Consider the following 21,429-nt stretch of genomic DNA (forward strand, 5'->3'; position numbering starts at 1 on the left):
TGTTTCAAAACTGGGGAAGAGAGAACGAACAGAAAATGGCAGGAAACTTTTTGAGTCATTCTGCTAATTTGGTTTCCCTGTTGGCTTGTGTTAATCTCCTCGGTGTAACAGCTGGGCAGGAGAGGTGTGTCTTTGTGCAGCAGGGGCTGGCCACGGTCACACGGAAGGCAATACTTTTTGCAGAATCTGATGCTTCTCTAATAGCTTGGCCACCTGTTAAATACCCTTTCCCTTGGTGCACAATACGGGATGCACAGACTTTCCTCTCTTTTCTGGTTGAGAATCCTGTTAAGTTAATGAATGTGAAAAAAAGGCAACTGAGTTTTTTTGCTGCAGCCTGGATACCTGCATCAGGACATCGTGCCCAGCCTGGTGCTGGTCGTGCAGAGATGCACACGCATAATGAGACCTGGGGGTGACATTTCTGGAAGCTTGTAAGCCCTACTCTTCCGAAGCTATTTAGACACGTTAGGTGCCTAACTCTCATTAATTTCCAATTTCATGGGTTTTTGCTACAGTCCATTGCTATTCAGTGGGTATTTGGCTCCTAAATCACTTGGGCTGCCTAGGGATGTCTCCCCCAGCACCAGCTGGAGCAGCGTAAGACACTGTTTTCCCAATTTCCACTCGCTTTGCCGGCTGAGCCCCGCTTGGAGGGCTCCCATGCAGCAGAGGCACGAGCCTCTGCCCCTCTGCCAGCAGTACCCAGTGGCAAAGGGATGTGAGCGGACATTTGGGAATATGTGGCTTTTTCCTCAGGTGCATTTGAAGAACCTTTTTTCCAAAGCAAACCAGATATGTAGAGAGAAAGTCAGCAAGCTTTTTTTCTTCAAGATGTTACTTGGTATTTGATCAGACTGTAAAACCTGCAGCTAGGCTATGGTCCAGGTCCACCCTCTACACCCTGCGTGTAAACAGGAGTTTCACTTAAGAAGCTAACTCCATGAACGCGGCCCCGCAGAAACCTCTCAGGTCTTTAATCACAGTTTTGAAGACTTCCAGGCACAGTTATCGCAGAAGTGGGTCCCTTCTGTGCTCCTTCAGCTGCACATGTGTCTTTCCCACTGGAAAACGATCCAGGGAGGTTCTAAGCAAACCGAGACCCATGAGAAGGTCAGTGAAATAATTATTGCTTTCTCTAATTTGCCTAAGTGTTTTTTTCTTTCTGCCCCAATACATTTTCCCCTCTGTTGTTCCATCTTTTCCTTTTGTATTGATTCCACCCCTTGGTTCCTGATGGTTTGCAGAGTGCAATGGCTCTTTCCCTCTCAGTCCTAATGTTTTGGGGTTTTTATAGACGTAAAAGGATGAATGCAAATGCTCCTGTAGGATCCTATAGGTTTGGGTTGTGAAAGGCATTCCTCTTCAGCATAGTTTTTAAACAAATCTATATCCTAAGCATGGGAAAAGCGCATTTTGAACAGAAATACATTCAGGGACATAAGAGGGTATTTTGTATTGAGGCCTTGCTCTGCTTTTCTGTGACATCTCGCTCCCGTGTGCGGACACTGCCGGCTGTTACACACGGAGGACGGGAATCTTCCGGGGGCCAGAATTTACCTGCAGAAAGGACAATTTAACGTCCTGGACCTTATAGAGGAACAATAAAGGAATCTGCATTTTGAATTAGGCAAAGGGGACTCAAACATTGAAATGCATAGTCACATTTGTCAGTTATGGTAAATTACATCACCTGTAATTTTTCTCTCTTTAAAAATCAACAGGTTTATTTTAATCATGAGTTCCAGCAGCTGCTATTCTGAGCAGAACCAGTCAATACCTTATTTTTGCATTTGATATGCAGCTGCAATAACAAGCCACATGTGAATTTTATTAAGCCTTCCAAATTTTCTGTCTGTTCAGGGAGCTATAGATTTAAGTTTTACAGATATCTGGCTTTACCTTAAAGTGGGGAAAAAAAAAATCGTTCACACCATTTCCTTAAAAGAAAAAAAAAAAGTTTTGTCATGCCTGTGAATTAAAATGTGATTAAGATGTCCTGTGTTAGGTGTGAGTGGGATTCCATGGAACTGCTGGAAACAGGACACTTGTCTTCAACAGAGACTTGAAAAATAATAAGTTGAGCATTATTAAAATAGTCATATACCTAAATAAAATTAAAGTGCCATTTTTGTGCTGAAAATTTACATGGATTTTATTAGATTACAATGGTCAGTGTTATTTGAGTTGCATTTCAAAGAGTGAAAGAACGTTTTTATGAAAAAGTGCACTTCACTTTGAAGTTAATACTTGCTGCATACCAATTTCCTTGTGCATATAAATGAATTTTAGATCAGTTTTGATTTGAACCTCATTATCGCAACTGACAGTGGCAGTTACTCCCATTCAGATGCACCTTAAGAATCTGGAAGTGGACAATAACGTCTTGTTTCCAGAGGCAGATAATCCGTTGCACAACTATTGCACGTCTTGAGTAAGTGGATTAGAGTTTTCTGCAGATGATAGCGGAGAAGTTTGGATAGCTGTGTGCAAACACATTATTTGATTTGAATGCCACAGAGATCTACAAAGCAAATTGCTATTTGACATTGGAAGAAGTGTGAGGTGTTGATATTGTGAAAAAGCAGTGGTAAATGTTGTCTGCACTTGGATGTGGAATATCCCTGGTAGCAAAGGGAGCAGAAATGAGCTGTGGTAGAAAGCAAGATGTTCCTTCTAGGACTGTGACTTTTTGATCTAATACAGGCTGTGCTTTGCGGGTCAGATGCACACAGGAGAGGTGCCTTCCTCCTTTGCTCTGCCATCTGCTAATGAATCGCCAGGCCCCGCTGCCGCCGCAGGCCACTGTAGTCCACCGAATCCTTCCCCCCGGATTTTGAGCCCGTTCTTTCCAATGGGGAGAGCCCAGTGTAAAAGAGGGGTGCTGCTCTCCTCGCAGCCCTGCTGGCGGACGGGGCGTCTGCTCCCCGGCCCCAGTGGGCAGAGGGGCGGGAGGGCACCCTGCCAGGGTCCCCCGGGGGACCGAGGTCAGTAACGGGGGAGAGTCCTGCGCTGTTTCAGTAACCGAACCCTTGGCCCGCTCCGGACTGCTCTGCTCTCTGCCTTTCCTTGCATACTCTAACATTCACTTACAGTGCCTTTTTGTGGCGGGGAAGTGTTTACATCCCATATTTATACTGTTAAACCGGTTGCCAGACATTGAAGAACTGATAAACACTATGTGCTGTTAACACTATAAAGTACAATCCCAGTGCTGCTTGCATGCAAATAAATAATAATAACTTAGCTTTTTGTCCTCTTTTCGGTGTATAAATGCGTTTATCGGGTAACATAGTAACATCTAAATCATTTTAGTAAAAGCACAAGAAAGGCTGAAACATTACCTGCAGGTACGATTAAGAGGAAATTTTACTGTTTGGTGGTGTTTTTATGATTTCCTTATGTGAATTTTTTTTTAAAACACTTTTGAAGTGATATGATGCTTAATCACTATTGCTAGGTTTCACTTTTTTAAAAATTTTTAATTTCACTGAGTTATTTCGCCTTCCTAAGGACCGAGGGATTAGCCCACAGGCTAAAAGTTACTATAAAATGTTCATTAAATCTTTTCTTGTATCGGTTACAGACACAGATATCTTTTTAATGTGCCTGGTCAGTTTTGAGGCCACTATTTTTGTTACTGCCCATAAATCATTAGCAAGTATTTTTAGTGTCATCAGTGAAAGGTGAACAAAGCCCATAATTTTCAGATATATCTATCTTTTTGATTAGCTGCTCGGAAATTTCCTTAAAAAGGAGGTGTAAATTGTTCCGTGCCGAAAATTGGAGACTGTGTCCAATTTGTGCATAAATTGAAATTGTCTTTCTAATAGACTCTTCGGAAGGTGTGGGATTGCCTTCAAGGTAATGATTTAAACATAAACTGACCCTTGATGAGGGAGCTGGAGTTTCAGTTTAATGCGTTTCTGCAGTTTTCCTTTGCCTTCAGTGCCTTCAAATTCCGCAGAAATAATTCCTTCATAACAAGTGCCTTTTCAGAAGATGTATGCTGCTGACAGTTAATATAAAATTATTGCCCCTGAATGCATTTTTGTAATTACTTCCCAGAGAACTGTCTTTGTGTTAGAAGACATTTCACACTTTAGTAACATAAGTGTTTGGGGAGAACATGAGTAATAATTACAAGCAGTCTTTCAGTGAAAATAAACCTAAAAATTATAAAAAAAGCTAATGTTAAAGTTGGTTAGAGACAGTGAGGAATTTATTTTGCACATTACGCCTGTCTGTATATTTTCCAAGTTTAATAACCCTTCAGTAACTAAACTTAAAAAAAGTAATAAACAACAGAGAAACTGCTTTCTAATTTTTAAGCAATAATGAAACTAAAAACTGATTAAAAGTGACATGCTACTAGAGACAGAATAAAGAAACTTAATCTGAGTGCTCCTATAGGAGATTTCTGCTATAATGGAAAATGAAATGGCTCACAGTTTGATCAATAAAAAAATTAGCAGCACTTAATAAAAGGTTTCTCTAGCATGTTGACTAAAGGATACTACAGAGGTCTCAAAATCCAAGAAAAACAGAGTTGTAAGGTGAGTGTGTGTATGTGAGCATGATATAAAAATCGACTGAGAAAAGCCGGTGGGTCTCAGGTCAGATGCTAGATGTACACTGGCTGAGAGAACATGAGGCCAGGACTGTCCGTACAAATATCCATACGTTCTGGTAGTTACTACATGCATGCCAGCAGCGAGCTTGGATTTGCATGGAGGCAGAACAACGCAGGGCAAAGTCCTGGTTTCACTGGAGAAAACAGGGCAATTATACCACGTAGCGATAATCATATATAGATATAGGTGGGCCCAGGTGAAAGCAAGGCACCACGAGGCAACAAGTTACACATGTTATCCGTTCTGCTCGCGATGTCTGTAACTGTGGTACAGCAAAGGAAGGTGCAACGAGCTGCCAGTCCTCTGCTGCGTGTTCCTGCCAGCTCTTCCCATGCCTTTAAACTCAAGGTAGACGCTTAAGGTTTTCTTAAACATTGTAGCTGCTAATTTGAGAAAATTGCATCTTATCAGTGCAGTAAGAGGAATATTTTCCCTGTAAAATGTTGGTGTAAGTAAGTTAATAGAAGGATGCTGAGAGGAGAATGCTGGGGGGTGCAGGGCTGTCATTAACAATTCTGTGAGCGGTGCAATGCCGGCAGAAGCAGGCACCGGCAGCAGTTAGCTAGTTATTACTGGGTGTTTAGCCTGGAACCCCTTTCTCTTAAAGCGCATGTACAAACAGATGTAGAAGGAGGTGCAGTACCCTAACAAAATAGTTTTTCTTTGCTAAGCTAAAGAAGAATGCTGAGAACTGTCCACCTACTCAGAAATTAATATGATTTAATACATACTGGCGTGTAATAAGACTCTGTTGTGAAATGTTATAATATGTGCTTCCTAAAGTCTCTGACTTTTGTATATTTTATTGTTAACACACTCCACATAAAACTGTATTATTAGTATAATCTGTGTTTTTTATCCTGTGGGTTATTATCCAGAGAGATACCTAGCACTGAGCACTCTCCCTCTTCCCTTGCCTGTCCAAAAGAAGCTCTCGTAGGCACCATTGCCACTTGTCGGTGGAGTCTGCTGTCAGAGTCAGACAAATGACAGCTTGGAGAGGCTGCAGCGGCCACAGCCCTAGGAGGGCACAAGGAGGTAACAATATACAATTTTCATGGTTCAAGGGTAGCCTTATCCTACTGTTCTTCATTACAGTACCGCAGTGAGATCAATTTTATTAAGTTGTAAGTCTTAGGAGGCCAACACCATTAACTACATGCTGGATCAAATAATTTTTTGGTATTATGATTGTTTTTTCCTCTCGTTGAGGGAAGGCAAGATCTGATGCGCAGATCTGTTCAACCTGCGAGGAGCGTTATGTGGCAATTGAGTGTTGGCAGGATGGCGTGGTGGCCTGCGCTTCACTTACTCTGCTCTGTCATGTAGTCATCCCATGCAATTTGACGTTGCATGAATATACCATCGTGTTTCATGTATTATCCTTTTTGGCTCTTTCTTTTTCAGCTAGGCACCTTTTTTTTTTTTTTATTTTTTTTTACCCCATGTGGTTTGACACTGTGTGAAAGACCTATGCTGCACTGCATGATAGAGCACCAAACCTGCTTGCTTTTGATGCACGTAGCAAGGATTTGATGTGTGGAACGAGCTGCCTTTGATACCTGGTCCTAGGGCTGGGATGCAGTCTATGCTCTATGACCTGGTTTGCTTGGCTGGAGCAGGTTTTTGGCTGCTCTGTGTGGGTATGATTACGGTGGCTCACATTAGGGCCCTGGCCCATTGAGAGGTAGCACACACATATACCCGTGTTGAAGATGCAAGTGTTTTAAAAAGATGGTTTTTGAAACGTTGGAGAGCCACAGACCAGGGTTACCCAGCAAAGTCAAGACTTGTCATCCTATGGGAAGATTTCGGCTGAGGTTTGTTTGTGTTTTCATTACTGAAACATTCGTGGCTTTTTTGCTTCTGTTCATTCTTCTTTGACCACAAATGACAGAGAACTTTGGACTCTCTTGCTGTATGACAGCGCGAGAGACAACACGGAGATGTAACAAACCACGTAAAAGTAGAGACCCCTCCCACACTGATTTGGCATTTGATGGTGAGCAAAACATTTACTAGCAAACGTTTAGATTAGGCGTTTCCTTTAAGTCATTTGTTTCTTTTGTTCTCGCTTCCTAATTATAGATGAAATTTCCTTTCCTTTTGTCTTGCTGGGGAGCTGAGCTACAGCCTTGCGGCCATGGGGCAGAAAGGCTTCACCCTGGACGGGTGCACCCCTGGGCAGGCACCTCGGGGCTCCGCCGAGTCCCCGGAGGTGTGTCGGTTGGGTGCCAGCACCCGTCATCCCTCGGGCAATTAGCTTTTATTTCTTCTGTGCCATTTACTTTTATCACTTGTCCTGCATCTCTGGAAAATTTCTAGGAATTATCGTAGCCCTTTGTGAGACCTTCAATTGTTCTTTTTTTGGACCAAGGCAGAGGAATGAAGAGTTGCCTCTTTCCCCCTCTTAATTTTATCTTTTGCCTTCCAGCTCTCAGACCTCGGCAGTGTGTGTGCGTGTGTGTGTACATGCTTAGGTAATGATTTGCACAGCACTCTGTAGATTGCACCTGTAGCTCTGCATGGCAAAGTTGCTGTGATAGAAGCGCTGTCTAGCGCTAAGTCAGTGTATGCCTACTGTAAAGAAACAGCTCTTGCTGGAAGCCCTGTAACTGGAGGTATTTAAAGCCAGACATGACCCTGCACTAAATAGTATGTTCCAAAGAACAATCCTAGATTTAAAATAAATCCCAGCTTTAAAAAGTCCTCAGGCTTAAAAAAAAAATAATTAAAGAAAAGCCCCAGAAAATTTACTGGCACAAAGGCAGAAAGGCTTGTTTGCCCCATATTGTGCTGATAAAATAAAAAGTTTAAGCTGTCCGTATTTGATTCCACAGCTGAAAAAAGGAGCTGAGGTTTGTTCCTTTTTTAATTTCTCTGGCCCATGTGTTGCACCATGTTACCTGTTCCCATGTCTCTCGGTGTAAATTGTAGGTAGGCATCGGCATCGCTTCCAGTGTGGCTCTGACCATCTTGTGTTTTCAGTCCTGCATTGCTAATTGAAGTCCCCAAAGCAGTTTGCTGCTGCCATCGTAGCTGGGCTGGCACCACAGTCCAGGGCTGAGGCTCTGCCGCACTTGGCTCCGAGCACAACCCCAGCCTGGTGGCGGTGCCGTAAATCCCAGTCTGACTGAAGCAAGTGGAAATTTGCTCTTGACTTCAGTGAGGCCCGAGTTGAACATGGTACATGTAATCTGTTTTCAAATATTTGGCTTTAGGAGCGCGTTGTTCCTGTAACAGAGCTGTTTTGAACACAGCTCAGAAGGCATTTCTACTGACTGCAACTTTCAAGCCGGACCTTTGGGGATTCGCTTTTCCAGCTTTGCCAAGTTTGCCACATTCCTTGGACCACCAGGTCAGGCAGGAACACTCCCAGTTCTTCATATGTCCCCTTTGAAATAGTAACTTTCTAGAGCATAAGCTGGCTTTTACAGAAAAACCAAGAGTCATTAACAACATTAACTTTAGTGGCAATTAGAATAACATATTCTTGACTGTTGGCCAGATTGTTTAGGTCATAGGGTAAAATATTCTTCTTGTGTAAAGCCCTGCAGGCCTTCCACTGTGCTACAGGGAAAAAAAAGAAAAGAAAACCAAAAAGCCCCCCAGCCCTGTTTCCTGACATTTCAGGTAGAGCAAGGTGTACTTTCAAGGCTGATGTCTCAAATTGCATCCTCTCTTACTCATGCAAGAAAATTGTTAAAGCCATCATTAGAGATGGCAGGTTCATTTAAAAATTACTAGTAACATTTTTGTGAAATGGAGGGGCTTTTTTCCCTCCCTTTAGAGTTAATTAGCAATCATTTATCCTAAGACATGGTGCCAGCAGCTCCCTTCTGCTGATGTTTGGCTGTACCCTTGTGCTGTGCACAAATGTCCCTTTTCTGGCTGGGAGCTGTGTGCCCGTGGTGCTGTGCCACCTTCGCAGAGGCATTCCCTGCACAAATTCCTCACAGGTCAGTTATTTTTTGCTAGCAATCTAGATAGAAACTACCTACTATTGAATTAAGTTCACTAACCTCCAAGGCCATCTTAAAAATTAGCTGTGTCAGTTAACATGCATATCTGTGCTTGATGCCACAAGGTGGCCACTGATCTTTGAAGACTTCGGAAGGTGCCATTGGCTCTGGCCACCAAGAAGTGCTTTTGTGTGGTAGTGCATGGACGTGTCCACTCGGAGCCAGGCCCAGCTCCAAAATCACACCTGCTCCCACTCCTGGTGCCAGCAGTGCCTCGGCCTCCCATGGTGACCCAAAACCCTTCGACACTGTGCTCGTACCTGCATCCACCCATCCTGCCCAGCTGCACTGGGGCGGGATGCTCCTGCAGTTCTTGCCAGCAGGAAAATTGCAGGTTAAATTGGTGAACTACTACAGCAAAACTCAGAAATTAATTCCTGAGGAATGCTCGCGGCCTGCTGTCCTTGTCAGGAAAACTGAGCTCACCGCAGGAGTAGCTGGGCTGCTTTTAAGGCTTTTCCTTGCTGGATGGACCACCCATTCCCATCACCGCCCTGGCGCTTGCTGGCTGTTTTGTTCCCTCAGGCAAGGAGCTAGCATCTCCCTGGGGCCACCCGCACCCCGCACACCCTGCTGGCAGCTCGTGGTCAAAATAGTGGAGATGAAGGTCAAAAAAACCAAGAAACACCCCAGATTTTTCTCAGCGCTGTTTGGTTTCTGCAAGGCAAGCATCAAGCATGTGGCTCAGCATAGGAATCTGAAGACCGTGTTATTCAAATGACAGTAACACTGAGGCGTGGCAGACATGTAAAATTCCTTCAACTTGCTGAAAACAGAAAAAACCCCTCATTTTAAAGCAATGTTGCATTTCCTAAATAATTTATGCACGATTCACTGTTGTGTTATTTGACATACAAGTCTGTCAAGCAACGACGCTTTTGAAAAGTTGCCTAGAGGATCAGATTTCCTATGCAACAGGGAATTAAAAAATGTTTCTGGAATTTTGCTTTGCAGTCGGGAATCTATTTTCTTATCTCACATTGTACAATTTATTTTTCCTAAAGCAGTGTGCTAAATTATTTGTTATTGTTGGACTCGGTCGAACAGCTTTATCCCTGGTGTAGTCACGAAGTGTTGGAGTAAAACCAAGGATGAATTTGTCACAGTGTACTCACCAGATCAGCTGGTCTTTAGGTTAACTGTCAAAAGACAATATTTCTGCTAAACATATTAGTGAAGGTCCCTTAAACCTCCCCGAAGTTGCCTAAAAACTTTCTTCTTCAGGTTGTGGCAAAGTCAGTTCAGAAGTGCTTCTCCAAGGTCTCCAACGACAGGCAGCATGGAAGCAGGTGGCAGTTTCTTAGGTTAGATTTATAAACTTGGACCATTTTTATAGGTTTCTGTCTTATAAAACCAGAGAGCTGACATTCTGATTTATTAACTATCAAGTCGGCAGGACATCCAGGCTTTAAAAAGACTGAATGAGCTAAAATGTTTGTGATTGCACTCTGGGATGAGAGGTTGTAAAAAGGTGGGCCAAGTAAATATGACAAAATGGAAGTGATAATTTGAATATGTACATTAAATTATGTGTGAAGTAAAGCAAAGCTAGCATAGCTTCGAATGTAACTTATTTGGTGAATTAGTACTATAAAGAGAACCAGAATCATGTGTTTTTTCATTGCAATACATTTTTATTTAAAGAAGAGTCTATAAAGCACGAGGTTCAGCAAACAGCATTTTATTGAATAAACATAGTACAGATGATGACTTACAGTATGGAGAGCTTAGTGAGTGATACTTTTTATAACCAAATCCTTAAATTCATTACCGCTGTGTAAGTGGCATATCTGATTTGTTAAGATGAACATTATATCTAGCTCTTAATGGAAATTTTGTAGTAGAACGGTATGTATAATTTAACAGTAAAAGAACCTGAAAATGTGCAGATCAGTTAATTGCTAAGAGGGATGCTGTGATACACCACAAGCGGGCATTGATTTTTAATATTTCCATTGCAATTCGAAGGGTACGTCATGTTACGAGTGCTCCATGGAAAACTGCAGAGCATTTTACACCAGTTGATTTATGTTATCATGCGCAGTGCAGAAGATGGTATAAAATGTGTTCTGGCTGGATAGTGGGAGCAGAGCCCTACTAACGTGTGTGTCTGAATTGCAGTGCCTGCGGTAACCAGTTTTTATTTTTAATAAATTTTATTTTTCAGCTTTGTTTCATGTTCTCAGCATTGGATGTCCTTAATCTTTTTGGCGCTGATCTAATTTTAGAAACAATTTATCTCTCTGTTCGCTGGCGTTTCCTTAATGGCTTAAAACCCAAGTGCATCCTGAACCAACAAGGTGGCATCTCCCTCCTGCCTGGCTCGAGCAGCTCCCGGGCTTTCAGGGTCAGCCAGCGCGCGGTGCAGGAGGATCTCTTCTGCTGGAAGAGCCTGCGGTTCCATTTCACTTTGCTGGATGATTTCTCAAATGTTCCCATCTTACCAAGAGGGTGTATTCAGAGCATGTGAGTGCTCGCAGAGGCAGGTGAAATGGTGCAGGCATAGCACCTGTGGCTGCATCTCCCATGTTGGTGGGACATGCGCGTGGAAGAGGTGCAGGCATCTCTGTTTCAGCTGGTCACCAAAGCCTGGTCAGCATGGCCAGCATATCTAATGGATGCTTTCCCTGCTGAGAGGGCAACAGGGACTTAGCAGGGCTTTTTCACCTCTGCTGCCTCTCTGGAGAGCCCAAGTGAGGGCTGGCCGCAGTGCTGCACGGAACCATTGGGCACGACTGGCTTCAGGCATGTCTGGGTGGCCACCACAGCCAAGAGGGTGTCCTGGAGTCATGAGGATGTGGCTGCAAGCCCATCCCTCCTGACAGGCTGCTGAGTGCGTGCTGAGGTGTCTGACTGTGGCCAGCTGCCTGTGCCTCCCACCCCACTGCCAGCTGAGAGCCAGCTGCCCCGTGCATGGAGCTGCCACCTGCACAGCCCCAGGGTGCATGGCCCCCCTGCACCGGGGGTTTTCTGGAGCTGCCAGAGAGCTCAGTCTCCTTGTACACTAATGCGCATGAAAACTTGTGGTGGGGTTTTTGGCAAAGGTGTTTGTGCTAGCCCATGCTCCGGTCACAGATGAAGATAAAAAATACCTGAGAGACCTGAGGGTCAGATGCAATGCTGTTGGCTTCCGGCTAGGTCGGCACAACGCAAGGCTCATCTGCCCAGCAAAGTGCCTCTCGTTACTTCAGAGGGACCTCTCACATGCTGGGGTGTACATGTGCTTTGGGCGTCTTCAGCTAGATCATTTTTTTTCTTGTTACTAATATTGGGGCTTGGAGGTGGCGGGGAGAAGAGAGCATTGAGAATTAAAATTCAGCACATGCCTCTTCTTTGCGGGCTGTAATTAATCTTGCCAATTTTTAAAGCTTTGAGAATCTGGTTAAGTGATAAAACACTAACAACTTTATATGACAGAGAGTTAGAAGCTCCTGCTATACACCCACCAGAGAAGATTAGGAGAGAGTGTTTGCAGGATTCGCACTAAGCAGCAGAGAATACAGTTGAGAATTGTTGCACCGCATGATATAAAAACCACATTAATATAATGAAAGGTGTCAGGAATAATGTGAGAGCGGCTGTAATTAAATGTATCTTAATAAGTGCAACATCCTTCTTAAAGCTCTTATTTTTCAGACCTCTCAAACTTAGAGGATGTTCTTGCTGTTGGCAGGTGGCCTGGGAGGAGAGCTGGAGAACGAAGCGAAGGACAGCCGGGCCCTGGAAGAGAGGAACAGTGTGACGAGCCAGGAAGAGAGAAATGAGGAAGATGAAGACATGGAGGATGAGTCAATTTACACCTGCGATAACTGTCAGCAGGACTTCGATTCACTGGCAGACCTGACTGAACACAGGGCACACAACTGTCCTGGAGGTAATGTTAAACTAGCTTTACAGTTCTGACAGGTGGTTAGCTGGGTAATTGGACATAGCAACAGCTTGAGGCCTCAAGTGAGATTAAAGAATTAATAATGTAATTTTACAGTTAATGTAATTTTATTGTGGTGCCTTGGGTAGCCTTTGTTCACTCCTTTAATAAAATTAAAATAAAAGCAACAGCTTTCCAATTGGAATCTGTCAGTAATTACGTTAGACAAAAATGTTGTGGGTTTTTTTTAATGCCAAAAGTTTCAGGCAGGGTATTTTTCCCTCTCTCTCCAAATGTAAGAAGATTAAAAAAGTTAAATGACTGAAGTGTGCAAAAACTCCCAGGAAGAAAGGCCTCTGAACCCCATAAAAGAACATGACGATTTCAGAGATTAAAATTCATAGTGCGAGTTTTGTAATCCCACCCTAAAAATACACTGTTCTCCCTAGGTTATTATTGCATTGCCTTTTTAATTTTATGGAAGCGAGGACAGCATTAGCCTACACTGATCTTGATTTTACTTTCTGTAAAGTAAGAACAAGCTCAGAGCATTGGTGTGAACAACTGCAACATATCTTGCTTTTACACGGCTGCCTTTGCATGGCCGGCGGTAGCAGCAGGTATTCTGCAGAGCACGCTAAGCCGATTTACGGGGGTAGTAAAAAGCTTTGCAGATTTTACCAAAGATTAAATAAAATCTTAGGAGGGGGAGCGCAGAATATGTTCATATGTATTTAAATCAGAGATTCTCATCCTTCACCTTCCTGGAATTGAATACTCTGCCATCACTTTTTCTTCCACACTCATCTAAAATATTTTTAGGCAGTTGCTGTTATGGCAGACAGATAGGTTGAGGCTGGCAGAGGGCAGAAGGGTTAGTTTCTCCTCTGGTGCAGCAGTATCCCATCCTCTTTCCCCTGAGTGCATATTCCTCCCTGGCCACTTAATTTGTTTGGTAATTAGTCCATGTTTTCTGCTCTTCTTTTTTTGGCATAAGTAAAATGATGCTCAGCTAAGAAAAAATACAGGAAACAGAGTACAGCAAGGGAGGGCGGGTGAGGTGGGGGCTTTGGCTCCGTCTGAGTCCCACCCTGAGAGCATCCTCCCCTGTCTCGCTCTGGTCTGCGGAGATGAGGTCCCCCCGCTCTCGTTCCTATCTGCTTGCTGGGAGGAAGGACAGAGGGACGTTGGGGCTTTTCCCCAGCCTGCAGGTGGATAGGGATTGCAGTCCTACGCCTGCCCCTAGAGCTCCTTGCTCTGCACTCTAGTTTAAACACTATGTAGGCTGCAAACTTGAAACTGCATAAAATTGAAAGACTACTTCTCGCAGGGTCATTTCTTGGCCAGCTGACAACCAAGGCATTGGCCCGAGACTTCTGCAAATGACATTCGTACTCTACTGCAGGGTAGTAAGCAAGAAAATGCCATTTAATAGAAAAATCCTTGTTTTCCAGACGGGAAGGTGAGGTGCACAGCCCGTGTGGGCATTGGTCCTTTCCAAAGGAGCAGTCACAGGGACAAGTTGTTCCCGACGCCATCCCGCATGGGGAGTGGGACAGGCAAGATCCCGCCAGGGCAGGCAGGCAGCTGAGCAGCTGTAGGGCATGTCTCCAGTGGCTGTCTCTGGGCGGCCGCTGCTCTGTCGCTGCCCTGTCTCCTAAGTTGTGCTGGTACACGTGGTGCTGGGGGTGAGCCCCACCAAAAGAAAGGCTATTTTTACCCCAGGTGTCTGCTTGGGTCTGGTTCACTGTGTGATCCCCCAGAACAGCTGTAATGGCACAACTGGGGGAGTGGAGCAGGGCGGAGGGGAGTGGGGACTGCTGGTGGGGACTCCAGAGGAAGAACGTAAGGTCATGATGTTGACCAGCAGCACTATGAAAAGGAGCAATTTTTTTTCCTGAGGTAAATACACATGAAAATGTAGCAATCTGGAGATTCTATTCATACCAATACAGTCAGTGTTTTCACACCTCAGTTTTTATTTATCCTCAGTGTAGTATTCTGTTAGTGAGACTAAGAAAAATAAATTCTATTTTTTGGGACCTATCAAAATAATTTGTTAGTCTTCCCATTGCTAATATTTGATTGCAGGTAGCGTAATTTCTTCTTCTTTTACTGTCTTCACATGTGCTGATGATTTACAAAGACATTTTGTCATAAAAAGGCACCATATAACCATCTGCATATACATGGAATAGGTGCTAATTAGCTCCACGTGAGGATATCCTTGTTCTAGAACAAGAGTGCCTGTTTTCCATTTAGTTTAATCTAGTGTCCTGAAGTGATTTAAAATAAATAGGAAGATTGCACTCATATATTCTGGAATGAGAATGTTTCCATGAAGACAATCTGGAATATTCCTTGATATTTACATATCTTACCTTGAGGAAAAAATCCTTTCAGACCCACCAGTTTGTTCAATAGCCACAAGAATTTTTGTTCAAATCATGCAAAATGCACATCTTTGTTAGTTCATCTGAAAAGACTTGCACCACCGGGGTGAAAATCTTAAGACCGCATCAGGAAGCGTGGTATTGTTGAAGATATTACCCCACAAAATAAGCTATTTGACTGTGTCCTTAGTTACCCTGCACTCCTTTTGCCTATAATGCCTGCCTGACGCATCTGAGGTTGTAATGCAGTGCCTGACCTCTTGGCAAGCTAGGTTTTCATGTCTTAATCTGAAGCAGGGTTTTCAGTTGTGTCTACATGGCTCTAGATCAATACAGGTAATATTTGTAGTGATAATATCGCCAGGCTGATAATACAACATAACTAATGACTTCCTTTGGGATACTGAAGTTAGGAAGGTATTGTAGCTCAGGAGTGTTGCAGGATTACGAGAGATCACTCCAAAGAATAGGATAAACCATCTATTTCTCTGGAATCCCTTAGAAATTCATTACGGCGCGCTGAAGTTATAATACAGTTTGAACGCAGCTGCTTTGACATGTAAGGAGGTAACAAACAGCCGCTTCCTCCCTCGCTTTTTCATGTATTTCAGACTTGTTTCTTTGAGGACAAAACACCGCTGAAATCTAGACATCTCTGGTAGCATAAGTGCGTGGCAGTCCTTTTGATGTCAGCGTAGTAGAGATGTTCTCCTTCTGACAGAATTAGGTGCCTTTTATACCTTTTGCTCATGACTGATGTCTGTGATTGCAGGTTGTAGGTTTCCAGTGTCTACGGGGATCTGAAAAGGTTCTAAATGGGGGCAGCTTGTACTGAAAGAACATCACATTTCCTTACCGGCTCATGTCTTCCCTTGTCTCCCAGCTTGCCCCCACAAATGAGCTCTCCTGCAGCAGTCCTGGAAATAGTGCCTTAAACAACTAGCGAGCATCTTGAAAAATACTCCGAGAATAAATAAACACACCTAGTGTATATGCTGGATGTTTAAGCTTTTAAAATTAATTTAAAAGTCATTGGTATCCCACGTCCCCATAACTAGAGAAGACTAAGTAATTGCCATCAGCATCATGTGCAGCCTTTTTTATACACTTTTTTGCACACTGCTGTTACAGTGCAGGTGTTATAACACGATGCTATCTTACAGCATTAGTGACAGGAGTAAAGAATTGCACGTGGAATTACAAATTACTGTGTCCTCCAGCCAGCACCAGAGGCTGCATACATCAAGCATTTATTCTGCGATATATCATTGTCTGGTGGCTGATGCCGAGCTGTTTGTTGTCTGATGAAAAGTGGCTAAAAAGCCACAAGATTTACCATTTTGCTTGTGTGTTTTAACCCACCTGCGTTAGCCAGGGTTTAGCTCCAGTATTTTATTGTGTTATTTTTGCTTCCTCCGCCCATATCACCCCTTTCCTCCCGTGGGTCAGAATACCTTTATGTAAACTTTTTCTTCAGTTTCTCAACTGAATATAGAGTGTTTTAAAACAAATTAGTGCATCAATGAAGTGGACAGAAGTAGGTTACGGTGGGGTCTCTGAGCATTTCATGAGGTCCTCTTCTGTTGTTGATAACTTTACAGGTTGTCTGTTTCAAACAGCAGCAGAGCTATATATGGATATTGCCAGCTTGGAAGCGGCTGATTTTTCTAAACTACTGTACGGTAGGAACTAGTTTATAATTAAAGTCTTGCAGTTGCTCCTTTTAAATGCCCTGTAACTTGTACATTAGGCTTACGTTTGAAATGAGGTATTATAACTGTTTCATGCTAGTGTATAATTTTGCATTTTCTTGTATTTCACCTGCTACGAGAATTATAATTGCCATGCAACTGTATATGCGGGATGCTTGTCCAGAAAACCATACATGGCAGCTTGTCTACAAGTGATGTCTCATGAATGTTTTTGTCAGGTGGCACTTTGTACTTCCCACTGACAAAGAGAGACTTCTTACGTGTATTTCCAAAATTAGCCCTCCCCAAAATTGTAATCTTTTGTTGCACCCGATTGGCAAGTCAGAGATTTTCTGTCTTTTTGCTGCTGCTGTTGTTGCTTCTTTAAATTAATGAATTACTGATCATCCTCTACAAAAGAAACTGAAATACAGTTGTGAAAAAGCAGTGTGGAAACTTAATTATACACCTAGTTTATACAGCTGTGGCTCTAATGACCTACTGGCCCTAATTACTGTGTTGTGGCTCAGTCTGAGTGCTCTTGTCCTTGCCAGAATTCTGCTCCTTTCTCTTAACCTGACTAGTGTTTCAAGCTAAAAAAAATAACAAGTTTCCGTTTTTTGTTCTTTTCTACATTGTCGTGCTGAAATGCAGTTTTCCTTCTTTCCAGAGGTCGTAGCAGTGTTTTGAAATTGGCACCAGAAAAGCTCAGTAATATCACAAACTGTAAAAACATGGATTTTCCCTGGAGTCCTCAGTTCTCGCTGTCTAGATCTGAAAATGGGCACCGGGGCAGTGTTTGTATTGTCAATCACTTGGAGGGCTCCGAGCGCAGGCTCCTGTCCTTAGTTTGTCCCAGGCGTCCCCCCTCCAGGTGCAGGGGCAGCAGGGCTCCCGAGGGCTTGGGCAGCCGCCTTGGCCGCGGTGCCCAGGTGCTTCACGTGTCTCCCTGTAGTCAGTATTTGTGCCCGTCGGTGCTGAGAGCTCCAAAACCCCAGATTATCACAGGGGTACAGTTGGCTGGATGGTGCGGGGTCCAGCTCCCCTGACTGCTGTCATGCAGGTGACATTTGAGGTTACCTGGAGGTTCCCACCCAGCCTGTGAGGAGGCTCTTTCCAGGACTTCTGCCTACACGTACCAGAAAATTAGTGTGTTGATAAAGTGCTGGGCTGCCTGGCTTTCTATGCAGGTGTTCAGTGAAAAACGTATTTATCACGTAGAACATAAAGAATATTCCCCTGTCTGAATTTGGATCCGAAGTCAAACAGAAGCACAGTTGCAAATTTAATGATAAGGCATATGGTAACCTTTGCCGATACGGTGGTTTTGCAGCGCATCCTGTGCGATGTGTTTCCTGAGACGCTGCTTGCCGCGGGCCAGCAAGAGCTCCGGCGCTGCCCGGCGTGCCGGCCGCCAGCACTGACTCTGCATCCACATAGGGTGTTTGGCGTGAGTGGGGGCTGCCTGCGAAGGTGCTTTTAGTGTAGCGTTTAATGTATTGCATATGTTTGTGAAAGTTGTGCAAAGTGTTATGCTCCCTAACAGCATTGCATATCCGGCAGATCGGAGGGTCGTCCGGCAGGCAAAGGTAGGTGAGACCCCTGGGCTGCTCCACTCCGTCGGGGGCACGTGGCCCCGCGCTCAGCCCTTCGGCACGGGGAGGCGTTAGCGGGGGCTGAGCCTCAGCAATTGTTTCTCTGGCTGTCTCTTGGATTCTGCAGGCGTGCCAGTGCCTGTAAGGGTTTGCAGGGGGGACGGGACATGTGAATTTAAAATGATGCTTGCTCGCTATAAACACCCAGCTCAGGATTTGCTTTATGGCCTCAGCAGGGGCACAGCGGCAAGCCCATGGCAGATCCCCAGCCGCGTGGGAGCTGGTGCGAGGAGCCGGGCAGTGTGCTCGCCGATAAGAGCGTGCCAGTGCGCCAGGCGCCGCCCCCTGCAAATCGCCACTGCCACCTTTGTGCCGGGTCCCTCCGGGGACGGTGGCAAGGGAGGCAGCACCAGGCACTGTGCATGCAGATAGGAGCGCTGCCAGCACGGCTGCGGGCGGTTTGGTTGCATATAACCGAAACCCCTGGTAGGAGGGGAAGTAATGAGCTATCCCTACCCCTTTCTCAGCCTCCACGTGGCCAGCAGTCATTGTGGACGGCCTGGCTATGCATTCTGAGGCCACACAAATATTTCTTAGCAATGATGACGTCTTTCCTCAAGCAGCATATGTTTTTCACACAGGAAGAACGTTTTCCCCATCATTTTTAAACATATGGCCCAGTGAGGAGCTGAGGATGACACGTTAGCGTGCTTGTATTGGCAAGGCACTGTTTCACTCTTGCTACTTTAATTGAGTTCTTTTATCTACTTCTATCTTGTTCAAAACGTGGTCTGCAAAGTAAGCACAGGTATACATGAAAATGGATAGAAGAGAAAGTGGGTGCACGTTTTAAATGAGGCCTCTTAAAGAAAGCACGTGTCCTTTTGAAGTCTTGAACAGTTTGGCACTTGGCTGTCTGAAAAGCCACTCTCACCTCCTGATACGTTGCTGCATCAGAAATGGGGAGATGGACAAAGACCGAAGCACCCTAAACGCTGCGAAACAAGAGCTAACTGCCAGGTGCCAGCCATGAGGGGTCCCGCGTGTGGCAGGACCTGCATTCGGGAACTGGAGCCCGTCCAGCTCCCCCCTGCACCATCCGAGGGCTCACGCAACCCTTCTGGGGCGCTGGGGGTACCCGAGCTCCACCTCCCCTTCTCCCCCCACTTCGGATTTCTGTTTGCAAAGGATAATCCATTGCCACGTTACAGCAGAGGGGGTATTGTGTGGGTCTGCGTGGGGCAGGTTTGTTTCTCGGCATTATAGAAATCTAAGTAAATAATAAATGTTTTTTGAAAAAGAGGAGGGAGGGGTTGCAGTGGAAAGGCTCCTTCCAGGGCTGGAACCTGCCGAGTGCTGCAAGGGCAGCCGTGCCCGCAGGAAGGAGGAACACTGCTGCCCTAAGCAGGTCCCAGAATTCAGGGGGTTGTAGACAAAACCCAATATGTGAAACTCAATTCAGAAATGCAGTGAGGATAGCCTGGAGACTACAACAGATGCGTGCTTGTTATAAAGTGGCCTTTAATAATGCCTTAGAGAGCTTGGTGGAGGATGTGCTGGGGTTGTCCTGTCTCAGGCGGACAAGAGCGTAGATTGTTGTGGCTAGGGCACTGCTGAAGGGCGCACATTGCCTTCATGTGGATTGTTGAGGAACAAAACCGTGTTGGCCATATCAACAGCGCTGGCGGATTCAGAGCCGTCAAGATCTTCAGACTGCAGATGTGAGCAGTGAATGAGAGGTGCATTGAAAGTCTGCTTTTTTTCCTGATTTCTTCCCCTATCCCTTAGCAGACCATTGGGTAAGTAGTCTTCATATAAGGATGACCACACTGAGCCAGCCTGGTGGTCCCATAGCACCAGTTCCCCAGAATATTGTAGCTGTCAGCAAAGTTATCTGGGAACTTCTTGGTGCTTTTTATTTAAATTCTTCAGATAATCTTCCATGAATTTCCATTTTGAAGTTTCTTGTTGAAGCAAGGTATGCATTTAGCATTTCCTGTGGTGGGGACCCATAGTTCAACTACGCATTGGGGAAAAGTCTCCCCTTTTGTTCACTTCAGCTTTGTCACCTGCTTTCATTTGATACCCTCCAGTTCTTCTGGTGGAGGAGACAGTGAGCGATTGCCCCTTTTCCACCTTCTCCACCCACTCATGCCTGTGCAGACTTCTTTTGCTGCCCCCTCTGCTGTCTCCAAATCCATATTTCCAATCTTCTTACTGATACCTCTGGTATCTTGACTGAGAGTACGAGACTGAGGCAGATGGTAAAGCATGGCTGATAAGACAGCGAGTGGGTAAGGTATCTCCTTCATCGCTAGTGCTAGAGATGTGGTCACGTTTGTGTGTCTGTCCTGGTTCCCAAGCAGGAGGCGAGGGATAGTACTTGTCCTGGTGTGAAGACCTGGCAGACAGAAAGATGGTGTCTGGCCATGGAGGGGAAAAACAATTAAGACTTCAATGTTTATTAAGAAAAAAGCAACCAGCAGTGCATTTCAAGCACTCATCCCACAACATAATTTTGCTGTTGGCAGTAGTGGGATTAAAAATATCTTTCTAATGTTGATTTCTCTGAATTTGTAGAATATAGATTTTTTTAAAAATCAATTAAAAATAAAGGAAGCGTGTGTACAAACATTGACAAGAATTCCTATCTTTCATTTTTTTAAAAGAAGCTCTAGAAAAAATCCCCACAGAAGTTCTGTAGTGCATATTTGAATGCTTTTGTTGTAGCCTCATTAAACTTGGCTTGTCTGCAGATACAGCTGGCATGTTATTAACTGTGCTCCAGGCTTGGGGAAGCCAGAAAGCAGCCTCCACCCCCCGGTGCCGGCTGGCTTTAGGGAAACGTGCCAGCATGGGTTGGTCCTCTTCAGCTGGCTGGCTTTGGGAGCGCTCGCTGGAGCATCTCCGCATGGCCTCTGGGTCCGGGAGCCCAGGGCGCAGCCTGCCCCAAGTGCCGACTCAACAGAGGGTGCTCGGTGTCCGTGCCGGCTGGCAGCTCGCACCCGTGCAGCACAGCAGTCCCTTATGAGCAGGATGGATCCACCAAGGTATGTGGCCTCTCGTGGACAACCTCAACTGCGTGCCTGCGTTCTCTGTACGGGTCTCATGCCTTTCTTTACTGTGGGCTGGCAAGAAGCAAATTAGCGATCATCTGCCAAATAGTTTCTCTGTTCTGAACAAACTCGTTATTGGACTGAACCAGTCAAATAAATAGAATAAGGGA

At 44.8% G+C, this 21,429-nt stretch overlaps 1 protein-coding gene across 4 annotated transcripts in view; it reads left to right on the forward strand.

The window, feature by feature from the left end:
- The window catches only part of ZNF423 (zinc finger protein 423), a 236,474-nt gene that overhangs the window by 58,320 nt on the left and 156,725 nt on the right, over window positions 1–21,429 (forward strand). For 2 of the 4 annotated variants that reach the window (XM_087740671.1, XM_087740672.1), the window contains 2 exons: window positions 12,330–12,530; window positions 16,519–16,599. In XM_087740671.1, coding sequence (XP_087596797.1) covers window positions 12,330–12,530; window positions 16,519–16,599 — 282 coding nt within the window. Of the gene's footprint in view, window positions 1–12,329; window positions 12,531–16,518; window positions 16,600–18,095; window positions 18,198–21,429 lie in introns of those variants that run through there. The other 2 variants (XM_087740673.1, XM_087740675.1) reach the window with 2 other exon arrangements.

Source organism: Nipponia nippon, unplaced genomic scaffold, assembly GCF_047370975.1.
Source record: "Nipponia nippon isolate SJK-2023a ecotype South Korea unplaced genomic scaffold, ASM4737097v1 scaffold_7, whole genome shotgun sequence".
Classification (NCBI taxonomy): Eukaryota; Metazoa; Chordata; class Aves; order Pelecaniformes; family Threskiornithidae; genus Nipponia; species Nipponia nippon.